This window comes from Hibiscus syriacus, unplaced genomic scaffold (assembly GCF_006381635.1).
Source record: "Hibiscus syriacus cultivar Baekdansim isolate YM2019G1 unplaced genomic scaffold, ASM638163v2 tig00111311_pilon, whole genome shotgun sequence".
NCBI lineage: Eukaryota > Viridiplantae > Streptophyta > Magnoliopsida > Malvales > Malvaceae > Hibiscus > Hibiscus syriacus.
This window is the reverse complement of record NW_024063054.1, coordinates 1,971,671-1,985,429: the sequence shown is the minus strand read 5'-3', so window position 1 is coordinate 1,985,429 and position 13,759 is coordinate 1,971,671. Positions and strand designations below refer to the sequence as shown.

The window sequence follows — 13,759 nt, the reverse complement described above, 5'->3', positions numbered from 1 at the left end:
AGTCAATTGAGAAGTGGCATGTAAAGAGCAGAGCGGGGGATGTTGACAATTCGGCATGAAATGATAATAAAATAACAAAAGCATTTCAAAAGGAACATAGACTCCAGCAAAACCAGCGGCGGGAGGCTCCATCAGTGAGTCTACGAAATGCATGGTGTCATGATGCATGCGTCATGTTTATCCTCTGCTCTGATGATTGTGTAAATGTCATCCCTCCCCCTTCAAATTTACTCTTCACACCCCGACCACCATCGTCCATCTCTCTACTTCATAAAAAGTCTGTAATTTTAATTTGTTCAATCCATATTTCACGTAGTAACTGCTTTTGAAATATTTTTTATTGATAACATAAATTTTTAATGTGATTAAAGTAAATAAAATCAGGTGGTGATATATTATTAAAAATAATTATTATTATATTTAAATTTAGTGATACATCTCATCACCTGATTGGATACAAAGTAAATTAAATTAAATAATTAAAATTAATAATATATGCCTTAATATGGTAGTAACACACTTCACCATGTAATTGGAGGTTAAATTTATTAAATCAAATTAAAATTATGACCAAATTGAAAGAATGTATAAATATTGAGGATCCAATGTGTAATTATACAAATTTTATTAATTGTCACGTCAACACTTCTTTTAACTGTTAACGGTAAGTGACTTGATTGAATGCATTTAAATAGTTTGGTGACCCGATTGAGAAAAATTCAAAAATAATGGTCAAAATGAAAAGTGACTATAGTTAGATGGTCACTAGTATAGTTTACCCTTTTTATATGCAAACTTTATAGAATAATTATATGAAATTATAACTATCATAGTAGTAACTATACTTTTTTATAATTATAAAAAAATAATTCCTTCGTTATTGACTTTTGAAAAGTCAAAATTTTTAAAATTTGTTCATGATTATATATTTTATCAATAATAAATTTTAAATAATAATGAGTCAAAGTTAAAAAGAAGTTTACTAAAAAATAACAATAGACATATTTAATGAGACATATAAAATAATGTTATATTATTTTGCACATCATATTTGATAGTAGAAATTATAATTATATAAGTTTTGATTTTTAAATAGTATTAATTATTAATAAAAGGCTTAACCCAAATAAGTTCCCAAAACTATACATTTTGTGTCAAATAAGTGCTTACATTTTTTCTCATCCGGATGTCTAACATTACAAACGTTAGCACTTTAGGTGCCCAGGCCGTCAACAACGTTAGTTTTTCCCGTTAAGTGACATGTGTCACAATTTGATAATTTTAGTATATAATAAGAAAAAATATATAAATTTTGAAGTAACCCCTAAACTTTGAAAACCTTTATTTCAACCCCTAAACACACGCCGACCGTCACCTTTTGCCGTCGAAGAAGCTCCACCCGACCTCTCCCTCCTCGACGACCAAAACCCCTATGAAATCTTGACCCATTGACAACTGATTGATGACGTTTTAAATCCCGCGAACCCTAGGATGAAAATCGTGATCCCATGCAATTCTGATGGTGAATCAACAACAACTATGACGATATATAATTAGGATGATGGAAAGAACTACATCGGAGGCGGTGGTCGTAGTTGGAGAGGGCGGCAACGGCGGATTAAGGTTATGATTTGAAATTTTGGGGTTGTTTTATAATATAAGAAAAGTTAGATTTTTTTATAAATAGAATAATATTTTTAATATTTTTTTAAAACACAAATTTCAAAATTATCAAATTGTGACACATGTCACTTAACGAGAAAAACTAACGTCGTCGACAGCCAGAGTACCTAAAGTTGTAACATTTGTAACGTCAGACACCCGAATAGGCTAAAAAAATTATTTGATAAAAGGGTATAGTTTGGAAACTTATTTGAGCATTAAGCCTTAATAAAAATATATAAATTATATGAAAATTGTAATATGTATCATCAAACATTTTGAATACTTTTGTTTTGAAATTTAATGATGACAACGTAGAATTCTAATCTTAAATGTGATTGGGTCGTCTTATAATTTAAAATTAAATGCTAATTTTATAATTAATAAAATTTTATAATACTTGATCTAAATTAATTAATCTATAAATTAAGTATAATAATAAAATCAAAAAAATATTATTACTCCCTCTGTTTCATATTTTGAGCATGATATTGATTGTACACATAAGGTTAGAGTTTAATTGACCATATGTCAAATGAGAAAAATTATTATATAGTCCTAACTTATCACGTCATTTGTGATCTCAATCAATAATATTTGTCCATATTATTTTTTTTCTAAGATGAATCTTCACATATTTCCTACATGTAAATAAAAAAATATGTAGTTATTTAGAAGTTCTTTTAAAATTTATGGCTCTCATTCACTCTCACCACAAATGACATAATGAGCCAAGTCTATTAAATAATTTCTCGTTAAATGGAGTATAAAATAAATGAAATGACAAACTTACCCCTTAAGACATCACGTATTTGTTTATAGTAAGAAACAGTCATAAGCTTTTAACCCAGTCAAATAAATGGCGCCAAATATACAATCTTTTATTTATTTTTTAGCTTAAAAAATTTTGCCAAGATTTTAGCACCAACTTTCGGGCCACTCCTTGTAATCTTTTCCGTCATTTTTTAGACCAAAATATCAACTTCTTTATAAAGTCAAACCACCATTTTTCCCCTTTTGAAATTGTCAAACCCTTATTTTACTTTGAACCATTAGTTATAAAAACTCCCATTATCTTTTATGATGGATTAAGAGGATATGCATGTTATAATGGAGTCTTTTCCAATAACAACAAATAGAAGACAACCAAAAAGATAATCGAGTAAAATGGAGGTCAAGCTTTATTTGAAAATTTTGTAAAATAACAATAGTGGAGAGTTATCAAAAAGTTCTGTAAGTCGGACTGTGGTTATATTTTCAGTCTCAACAAGAACCGTAAGCAGATTGTGGAATAGAGTAAAAATGTATGTGGAGCATCAAGTTATGAGGGTGGATGCGGGTAGTATATGTCTTCAAAGAATTTTTACAAATAAAAGAATTTCTCTAGATATATATCATATCTTAAAAGTTTCACTTCGTAGACTGATTAATATTTGTTCGACGTTCAAAACTTTAGACATGTGGAAAGCTACTCTTCATCGTCGAGCTAAGGAAGGTTTCATCAAGCCACACACTCATGCTATAAAGTCTTATTTGACTGATGCAAACAAAAGAGCCAGGCTAAAATTTTGCTTATCAATGTTTCAGTCAGGTACTCTCATCATAAATCATTTATTTGTTGACATATTCAATATAATACATATCGATGAAAAGTGATTTTATTTATCAAAAACTTCATAGCGATATTATCTTTATCCGTGAGAGATTGAGCCTTTTTGTACTTGTAAAAGTAATTTGTTTATCACAAAAGTAATGTTTATGGTTGTAATAGCTCGACCTCGTTTTGATGAATTTTTCAATTGTGTATTTAATAAAAAATAGATTTTTCTATTTGTATACCAGGAACCAACGAGGATAATGGAAGTATGGAGAAATTCTACGCTCTCATCAACAACATTCGTGAGGCTCGTGATCGTTTGATCTCAAACAACGTCTTATCAACAGCAGCAGCAGCAAATGATCAGGGCGAAACCATGAAGCGAAAGCTTGAAGAAGATCGAGAGAAGCAAGCTGTAGCGTGGAACCCCTCATTTCAACGTGAAGATTTCATGGATGAGGCCGATAATAAGGAGGAGCCTCATATGAGCTTCGCCAGTACTTCGCAAAACAAAGAGGGCAATGACCGGAAAGAGGAGGTTAAAGAAGAGTTGGACCTTACCCTTTCACTGCAGAGGGATGAAACTGTTGGTACATCAAAATAGAGTGATTGGATGAACTGAATGTTCCACGCTTAAAGGTGAGAAATTATCATCAACCCTTCACGGCTTCACATGTTATTTGTCTAAGCATTTTCCTCGTTACTTGTATTTACGTTAATTATAATTAATATGGCGACATTAATCGTAAATGTAGATGTAGTAGCAATTGTTTTTTTTTTAGATAAGTAAAAATTTCATTCATCCAAAAAGGGAGGCAGCAATTGCTGTTACAAAACATAATCTTAAAGACATTACACCAATCCCCAATCTATACACAGTTCCCTATTTACAGCATCAATTCTATTCATATGACTTCTATGTAATTTGATTCTAACAGATTCTTTGATACAACTAACAACAACTCCAACCAAGCGATGAGATCCTCCAAAATGTCTGCAATTTCGTTCCTCCCATATGTAGTAGATGAATCCAGTCTAAGCCAGCTTGAGAATATGCACCAGCAGAGATTTACCCTTAAGGTTAAGCAACAACCACTGGAGAGAGCCATTCCAGTCGAGGGGTGCCTGAGAAAGACCACAGGAAAGAAGAATAGCAGTCCAGATTTCCTTTGTGTATGCACAGTCAGAAAAGAGATGGTCGCGAGATTCAAGACCAGAGCTGCACATACCACAACCTCTGTCCGTTACTACACCAAATCTAGAAAGCCTGTCCTTTGTGGGCAGTCTGTCTAAGATTTCCATCCATGAGATCAGCGAGAACTTTGGGATATGGCCAGGAAACCACACCAGGCGGTGCCAACATACCTTCTCACACCTATTCCGAATGTTATCCCATATCCATCTAGCATTGATTTGGTCCCAATTACTACTGGAGCCAAATACCCTCCTAGTTCCACTCCTCATTTTGAATAACTTTGCTAGGATCTAACTGAAATGAGCCTTATATTCAGCATTCCAGAAATCTACTGATCTAAGGCAGTAGAAATTCACCCCAAGCGTTCCAGAGAGAGCCCTCTCCTGCTAGGATTTTCTTCATTAGCAATAAGCAACAAGCCTTACTCCAATCAACCAAACTCCTACCCCAAACCTCTCTCAGATTTCAGGAAACAGATTTGGCTCCAATTAACCCTAGCTCCTCGAGCTGGGGAGTCACACCCTTTCCAGAAAAACCTCATACATAATTTCTCAACATCCCTGATAACCCCTTTTGGCAGAATAAGCTGCCTGCTCCAATAGCTGAAAACACTGAACAAGACAGATTTGACGAGTTACAGCCTGCCACCAAAACTCAGTTTCTTATTGGACTACTTACTGAGTTTATCCTTAATCTTTGTCACCAAAGCAGAGCAGTCTTTTCCAGTAAGCTTTCTGGTCACCAAAGGTACCCAAGGTACTTTACAGGGAGTTGCCCAACTCTAAATCCTGTACCAACCTAAATTTGCTCAAGAACAGCTCAGATAAACCACAAGCATAGATCTCAATTTTCTGAACATTAAGCCTCAGACCAGAAAGCTTATAGAAAGCCTCCAAAGTGCTCAAAACACCCATAACAGAATCCATAGAACCATAACATAACACCAACAAATCATCAGCAAAGCAAAGGTGGGTGAGGGAGATTCTCTTACACTTTGGATGATATTTAAAAATCCCATTCTTGGCAGAGACATCCAGTAAAGAAGAAAGGACATTCATCACCAATACAAAGAGGTATAGGGATAAAGGGTCCCCCTGCCTAACCCCTCTAGCACCATTAAAATAACCAACTAGGCTTCCATTCAAGGAAACTGAAAATTTAGTGGAAGTGGCACAAACCTTTATCCAACTACAAAACTTCAAAGGCAAACCTATAGCCTCAAGAACAACCATAAAAAACTCCCAGTTCACATAATCAAAAGCTTTTAGCAAGTCAATCTTGATGGCACACCTAGGAGAAAGGCTCTTCCTAGAGTAACCTTTGACTATTTCCTGAGCTAATAATGTGTTATCAACAATATTCCTACCCTTTACAAATGTCGTTTGGCTAGGAGAGATCATGCCAGGGAAAAAGAGAGATAACCTAGTAGTAATGATCCTAGTGATGGTCTTGTATACCACCGAGCAACAAGAAATAGGTCTAAAGTCTTTAGCCCCTACAAGCATTCAAGGACTTTGGGACTAAAACAATAGTAGTTGCATTAAAAGCTGGCAACAAGGAAGAGGAATGAAAGAAAAACCTTACTGCAGCTAAAAAATCACTGCCAACCACTTCCCATGCAGCCTTGAAGAACCAAGAAGAGTAACCATCAGGACCAGGGCTTTTCCCATTACCTTGCCTAAACAAGGCATCCTTAATTTCCTTATCATCAACCTCCCTTGTAAGCATATCTTCAGCACCAGCAGCCAGGGAGAAGTTTAACAAGCCCCTCAGATCTGCCACAGAAGGACATCTAACCAAGGGATCAACTGTCCCAATGCGATTAATGAAGAAATTCACTAACTCAGCAGCCATGTCATCAAATGAGTCCAAAAACTATCTATTCTTAGTCTCTAAAGTTTTATGGTGTTCTTCTTTTTATTTGATTCAACTCTTTGATGAAAAACCTGGTTTTAAGGTCACATTCTTTAAGCCAATGTACATTTGCCCTTTTTCTATAAAAATCAGATTCTGCAACCTCCAAATCCGCTAACTCAGCATGAACAGTTCTCTCCTCATCAATGTTCCTCAGATCAGCATGACTCAAGTTCCTCAGTTGGATCCTTTCCAGCTCAGCTCTTTTGCAGAGAACTCTTTTTGAAATATCAGAGTACTGCTCATTGTTTAGGTCCTTCAATTTAGGCTTTAATCTTTTCATCTTTGTGAAAAGCCTTTGCAAAGGGTTACCATTACAGTGCTCCAACCAAGACTCTTTTACAATATTCAAGAAGTCTGCACTTGAGGTCCAACAGTTAAAAAATTTAAATGGTTTCGGTCTCCTAGCCAAGGCTTTGAGTCCAAATCACACGAAGACAGTTGTTAGAAACACCCTGTGCCTTAAATTCAGCAAAAGAATCAGGGAAAACAAACAACCAACCAGGATTAACCAAAATTCTATCCAGCTTTCGAGCTAAGAACCCCTCATCATGTTTATTAGTCCAAGTAAATAAAGGACCTAGAAAAGGGTGGTCCAAAAGATCTAAGTCCTCCAAGCAGCCTTGGAAATCCTTCATACCAGGAGAGTTGTAGATACTAAGAGTCTCAAAATCAGAGCTCTCCTCAGCTCTGAGGATAGCATTAAAATCTCCTTCAACCACCCATGGAGCAGAGCCAACCTCCCTTTCCAGGTATTTTAGCTGATCCCATAACCCTCTCCTGACTGTCCTGCTATTACTACCATAAACAATAGTGATCAGAGTCCTGTGACCATTGACACTACCAGCTATAGTTAGGGATTGATCACTAACCCTTAAGACAATAAAAGACCACTGTTTCTTCCACAAAATCCAAATTCTGCCACCCTCAATAGACTCATAATTTCCAACCATATTCCAGTCATTGGAGAAAGAAGAGATGAACTTACCAGCATTGATCCTCCTAATCCTAGTTTCCAAAAGACACACAACATCAGCTTCCAAAGTAACCAGCCTCCTTAACACCTTAAATTGCTTGAGAGGGTTATTAATCCCTCTCACAATCCAGAAACTTACCAACATCAAGTAACAGTAGGGTCAACACCACTACCAACCCCCACACTCCCAATGCCTTTGGCTTTATCCACTAGGTCCCTCTTCTTGGACTTAATTTCATTGAGCAAAACATCAACATCCATGGAAGCCACCCTAGCTTTCCTCTGGCCATCCATAACACCTCCACCAGCTAACATATCAAGCTTACTATAGGAGCTAACATTTTCCTTTTTCCTGCCTCTAGTCTTCTTTTTTTGGATCATGGACTCCTGCAAAGGGGGAAACTCCTTCCCTGCTCTTAAATCCTCCTACAACACTTGTTAAGCCACTTCCTCAGCCAAGGAAGAATTAGGCATGCTAACAGAATCAACAACAACATCCCCTTGATTCTCAACAATAACATTTATTTCTACTTTTTAGGATGATATAATATTTTTAGGATGATAAAATATTTTTTATTAGTTTGATGTTATTATAAAGTAATATTTAATTATTATTTTTTAATTATTGATAGCGTATATATATCTTACTGATATAACTATTCAAAAGTCATCTAAGAAAAATAATATTTTTTCTACACAAAAACCATTCAATAATATTATATTAAAACTATCCTAAACACAATATAATTTTTTGGGTTTAGTTTTGATCATAAAAGTTTATTTACCTTAGCATTTGCTAATCGATATGGTTAGAGTTTCAAATAGCGGAACGCAAACGTTATAGCGGTTGCTATTTCGTGGTGGCACAACCATCTGAAACCGATATTGACTATTTTAGCGGTGGATAACAAAATCACGTTGATAGCGTTCTATCGCATCTGCAATTTTAACGGATAACAACGTATAGCGACGATAATGAAACACTATTAATGTTATTCTATCGGTACTACAAAAAAACTTTAGAAAGATGATTTATTTTTTTGCATTCACCGTCGCCAAACAAAAGGTAGCCACCACTGATTAACATGGACGACCACTCGACGAAATCGAGCTCGATAGAGTTTTCAGTTCTCTGAAAAATGAAAGGTTAGGACTGTATGTACCTGTATGAGCATTGGTTACCAAGACCCAATAAAAGTTGATTGATAAGATCATCTCATCCTCGAACCTTTTTTTCTTATAAAAAAGGAAAAGCTCAAGAAACAAGTAGAGAGAGAGTAAATATTCTTACTGAACAAAGGAGAACAAGACAATTTGATACACTTGAGACTTGGAGAGAATCAGAGAGCTTCCAGATTTTTCTATATGATTGGGTTTTCAATTAAAAAAAATAGAGTATATGTTTGGGTCGTTCCACTTAAACTCCCATTTCTCATTTTTCTAAAATCAGTTTTAAAATATATTTTGAAAGGATATATTAATTTGTCATTTTCCTACTTTTTAGAATTTAGAATTTAATCTTTAATATAAAATATAAACTTTAATTTTTATTTAATTTACTCATAATTTCAATAATTTAAATAATAATATACTCACAATATCATATTAATTATTTTATCCTATTTCCGGGTTTTTAAAGTCTTCTATTTGGTTAAACTATATTATATATATATATATATATTTATTTTTCGCATGTAAAACATTTTAAAAATTATTTAAAATAACTCTTTATAATTATAATTATTGTGTTTTAAGATAAGTTGTGTAAAATTTTAAAAAATTCACGACCACGGCACCCGTAGTGACCGCGATGACATCTGTTATATCCGCAACCACGATAAATGTAACGTGACTGAAAACACGACTAGAAACGCTATTTAAATTCCTGACTATGATAGTGACAATAAGGATGAAAAAATAGTTGATAAACAATAAATTTTAATCGAATCCAATAAAATAAAACAGTACTATTGCTGAAATAATTTTAAAATTAATAAATATACATCCAACTTAATCAAAATAGAATATTTCATTTTTTTATGTCCACAAATTCCTGTGTAAGTAAATCTATACCAATATTTTTTTTCATATCCAGTTGCTAAAAGCAGATAGAAATTCAACTTAAACTCTTGTTGTGGAGTTTATTTTAAACGACGTTAGTATTCGAAAATAATACGTACAGTAGTAGATATAAATCTAGAAGAGTAAGGATGAGAGACACTGCTATATACAAGAATATAAACCTTTTTAATTTCATAATCACGTCGACTATGATCAACATTTTAGGTATGAAGTCATTCTCAGTAGGGGCGGATGTAGAAATATTTTTTAGGGTGGACATGCACATATTAATTATTGAATTTTTTGTACGGGATGACACCCACAGTAAAATGAACTACTAATATAAATAAATTTACATTCCAGTGTGGCCATGTGCCCATTCTGAGTATGCTTTACATCTTCCCATTGTTAAAAACTAAAAAAAATTCAGCTTTTAATTTTTAAAATTCAACACTTTAATATAAAATTAAAACACTTTTAATCTGAAAATTATTTATTTTACATAAAATTTGATCTCCTGATTCTATCATTTAATTATTTTTTACGTGTTAAGAAAGACATAAAAGCTTAAGAAGACAATTTTATTAATCCAATGACCAAGCTTTAAAGTAAAAATATGATTATGAATATAAACAATTTAATTAACAAAATTTTTACCATTCATATTTTGCATCCTTTATACTAACAGGAGTCTTAAGGTCTGGGTTGATTTTAAAGTTAATTAAGTCCGAGCTCTAGTATATTGCGCAATCGGGGTTACGTCATCATCCTCTCGACCCCCGACGTGGACATGCAATCGGCATCCCCTTCCACGTCAGTTAGTGACGCAGCTCATGATTTCACACGTCGTACTCTCGTTTTATTTTCATACCCCTCCGGCCTTGATTACGCAAGACGGGTTTGGCGCCGTCGGGGCAGGTTGGTCTTTCTTGAGCTGACCCTGACCGCTTAATTTGCTTGTTCCCCCTTTGTATAAATAGGAGTACAAATTCGAACCAACTCTTCAGCAGCGAAGAAACATCAGAAAAAACTCCTGCAAGTTTTTTCCCGCTATTTTTTTCCTTTTGAGATGGCGACGGAGGAGAGAAATCGTGTTTCGGATGGTGAAGACGATCGTGAGGATCAAGAAGATGAGAAAATGGAGCAGTTTTTTGCTCTGTTAAGGAACTTTCGGGAGGCACGTAATAAGCGAAAACACGAGCTGAAACAGAGAGATGAGGAGGAGGAGATGAGCAAGAAGATGAAGAAAAACAAGACAATTAAATTGGGCGACGATGAGCGACCGAGTTGGGTTCCGAGATTTGAATGGGAAGATTTCACTGCAGAGATCGAGTTTCGAAGGCAACTCATCGTCTTTCCAACTCCATACGAGAAGAAACAGGAAGAAGACGATGGTTTGGATCTGAATCTCACCCTTTCTTCGGCTGCAGTTTAATTTTCTTGTTCAAAAAATCAATGGAGTTTGATATTGTATTATATTGTTGATCTTAATTATTATTATGATCTCCATCTCGACTCTCCTGGTTAAGTTAAGCTAGATGAATGCTTCTGTTTTGAAATGAAATCAATGGTAATTTAGAGAGAAAATGTTTCAGATCTGATGGAATTACTTCACCCGGGAAAACCAAGGGTTCTGTTTTGTTTGTTGCTTCAGATTTGAGGACAACTGTACTCAAGTGTTTATTAGTTCTTGTTGGTATCGGTAAAAGTTTGGGAACCCTTTCTCCTCCCCGAAGTGAACAGATATTTTCATGCATATACTTCATTTCATATTAAACCATTAGTTTGCTACATGCTGAAAGAATTAGCACTGCAACCAAGACAAACTTGCTCATCATATTGACTTTGCATTTACCTTTTTGGTGGTGGAAAGTTGATGAATATTTCGGGGGGGGGGGGGTGGATTCCATTTTTAAGGGTTAAAATATAATTTTAGTGTTACTTTAACCTGTAATTTTATTATTTTTAAAATGATTCAATTAAAAAATTTATTACTTGAAGGTCTGAGATTCAAAATACAATATTATTATTATTATTATCCTATTTTAAAATTTAAATGGATTAAACTTGTAATTTTACCATTTTAGAGAACCAAGACTTTGCTTTTTAACCGAGCTTCGCCTTTGCTTGTGAAAATGGAAGACTTGTGGAACTTTTACCCTATTCTATCTCTTTTTATATAAGAGTTTGAAAACTTTAAAAGTTGATTTTTTTAATTGAATTTGTATTAAGAAGGAGATTGTTGTTTCTTGACTTAAATTATAATTGATAATTAATTTGAGTTTAATCGTAATTGTAGTGATTAAAAATTATTTAGTGATTAAGTTTATTTAAATAAAAAATCTTATAGAGGAAGAATTCTTCGTAATCGAATTTATTTTTCTTTTTATAAATATAAAGTATGTCTTACCCATTAGAATTAGATGATAAAATTATTTTAAGGATGGTTGTTGAATTAAACCTTTACATTTGGTAAAGGTCACAATTTTAACGATATGGACAACTCTTTGAATTATGGGCCTCAAGCCTTAACGAAATCTGTATATGTTTTTTGATATTGAAAGAAGCTGATAATCTTACTATAAATAGAGCATACACCTCAATTAATTTGCTAAGTAAAACTCTGAAGCAGAACTCACATTTTATTACAGAAGAAGTTGAAGTTGACTCGAGGAGTGGAGTAATTAAAGGAAAGAATCTTGGAAGCAAAGACGGCATTGGCGGCTTCGGTGTAGTCAACTCCATCCCAGCTTATGAACTTCGATCCTTCATGGCAGACGTAGTATCCGGTTCAACCGCAAGTGAGATCCGCGTTGTAGTTGTACGGAGGACCCCCATAGCCACAACATGCCATTATCAGTTTCAAATTTGACACAAATATAAACGGAACACAAGTGGTAAGAACCGACCATACCGTAATTCGACGCATTGGCAATCAGGTCATACTTGATGGAATATATATCGTCATAGACAATGGTGGAATTAATCAGTTGAGAATTCAGTTGTTCACATAAAGTCTGAAGCTGTGCATAAATGCTTTTGCGGCATTGTTGAGAGGCAGAAGGCAGCCATGCTCATCTAGTTCACTGGCATTTCGAGCGAAGGAAGCGAGTTTTTGCGGCAAACATCCGAGTGCTCCGGTGTTATGTACCCAGAAATTCTTCCCCCCTTTCTCGTATATACCCTGCAATCAAGATTGGAGAGCAGAAATAAAAACTAATCTGGTTCATCAGATTAGCCAAAGTACAGGCACTGAATAATGAAAGACTCACCCAAATAGCATATTTGATTTCAGTGATGAAAGAAGGGATTTTATCAATTACTTGTGAGCAGGTGAGGGAATCAAAAGACGCAGCTAAGTCATTCTGTCCAATATCAATTGTATAAAGTGCATTTTCAAAGTCACCATCACCAACCAAATCTTTGTAGCCTGACTCCAGGAACCAAAAACTTGAACATCAATTGCCAAATATTCATAGGTACTGTAAATAAGTAGCTATTTGGCTTGGAACATACCGTTCAACATGAGTGCCGGGGAGCGAGATCGGAATCGAAGAAACTGAGAAACTTGGTCGTGCAAACTGAAAGGGACATATCTAGGCAGAGTGGAGGACCCAATAATTGCAAAGTTGGCTCCGTTTGTGAAATTCGGCCCCAAAGAGTTCAGATATGGAGTCAGATAAACAGTGTTCAAGCTTTCACCTGCCTACCATTCAACAAACAGCATGAAATTTCTGGCCTTCGTTTCCAAATTTATCCATTTTCGGTGGAATTATTGCCAACCCTTTCTCTCAATTTCTAAGCTTATAATATATATAGTATAAAACAAGAGTTAATTGTGTGATATATCCTTAAGCTATAATCTTCATTTTAAATTGGTCCTTAGATGTTTGAATGTTATAATTCCATCCTTAAACTATCAATCTCATTCTAAATTAGTCCTCACACTTTTGAACATTCAAATTTCATCTGCAAACCATGACCTTCATTTTAAATTGATCCCCAAAATTTGAATATTTCAATTTCATCTCCAAATTCATCCAAACGTGTAACTAATTTCAACCATAGTTTAACAAGACCACCCACTTGAATCAAAATAGGGGTTAATCAGCCCAAAGTCTATAGGAAAAAACTGTAGGAGAAGATATCCATCTAAAAGGAAGGGTCCGAACTTTAACAATATATGGTATACGCTAGATGTGGGCCTTTTTTTAGATAAATAATCTATGTGGAATTAAAAATTGGGGATAAGTAGTTGTCACGGGAAATAAAATTAGAGTACAATCCTTAGATTGTCATGGTGGAGGATAAATTTATCATTCTAGCAAAACAAGTTCCATTGAAGATTATTGTT

At 34.5% G+C, this 13,759-nt stretch overlaps 3 protein-coding genes and 1 pseudogene across 3 annotated transcripts; 1 reads left to right on the top strand and 3 right to left on the bottom strand.

Moving 5' to 3' along the window:
• Positions 1-4,294: 4,294 nt before the first annotated feature.
• LOC120158444 lies at positions 4,295-4,723 on the bottom strand. The gene has a single exon (XM_039169278.1). The coding sequence runs from the start codon at positions 4,721-4,723 to the stop codon at positions 4,295-4,297; it is 429 nt and encodes a 142-aa protein (XP_039025209.1).
• Positions 4,724-4,744: 21 nt separating this feature from the next.
• LOC120158443 lies at positions 4,745-7,489 on the bottom strand. The gene is made up of 6 exons (XM_039169277.1): positions 6,823-7,489; positions 6,401-6,725; positions 6,034-6,246; positions 5,253-5,840; positions 4,948-5,044; positions 4,745-4,837 (listed from the first exon to the last, which is right to left on the bottom strand). Exons 1-6 carry the CDS (start codon positions 7,487-7,489, stop codon positions 4,745-4,747), a joined length of 1,983 nt encoding a protein of 660 aa, XP_039025208.1.
• A 2,925-nt stretch (positions 7,490-10,414) lies between these two features.
• LOC120158299 (protein NIM1-INTERACTING 1-like) lies at positions 10,415-10,896 on the top strand. Its single transcript, XM_039169178.1, has one exon. It carries the CDS (start codon positions 10,475-10,477, stop codon positions 10,838-10,840), a length of 366 nt encoding a protein of 121 aa, XP_039025109.1. The 5' UTR covers positions 10,415-10,474; the 3' UTR covers positions 10,841-10,896.
• Positions 10,897-12,040: 1,144 nt separating this feature from the next.
• On the bottom strand, positions 12,041-13,394 carry LOC120158442 (annotated as a pseudogene).
• Between the last annotated feature and the right edge of the window lie 365 nt (positions 13,395-13,759).

Bases quoted from the DNA above. Each gene is read 5' to 3' on its own strand.
- LOC120158443 (XM_039169277.1), bottom strand. From the start codon at position 7,489: ATGTTGGTAAGTTTCTGGATTGTGAGAGGGATTAATAACCCTCTCAAG. The intron at 6,726-6,822 runs GTGTTTCTAACA...CCTCAAGTGCAG, and splicing joins TGCTGAATTTAAGGCACAGG to ACTTCTTGAATATTGTAAAA. The intron at 6,247-6,400 runs GTTTTTCATCAA...TCCCTTGGTTAG, and splicing joins GAATGTGACCTTAAAACCAG to ATGTCCTTCTGTGGCAGATC.
- LOC120158299 (XM_039169178.1), top strand. From the start codon at position 10,475: ATGGCGACGGAGGAGAGAAATCGTGTTTCGGATGGTGAAGACGATCGT.
- LOC120158444 (XM_039169278.1), bottom strand. From the start codon at position 4,723: ATGAGGAGTGGAACTAGGAGGGTATTTGGCTCCAGTAGTAATTGGGAC.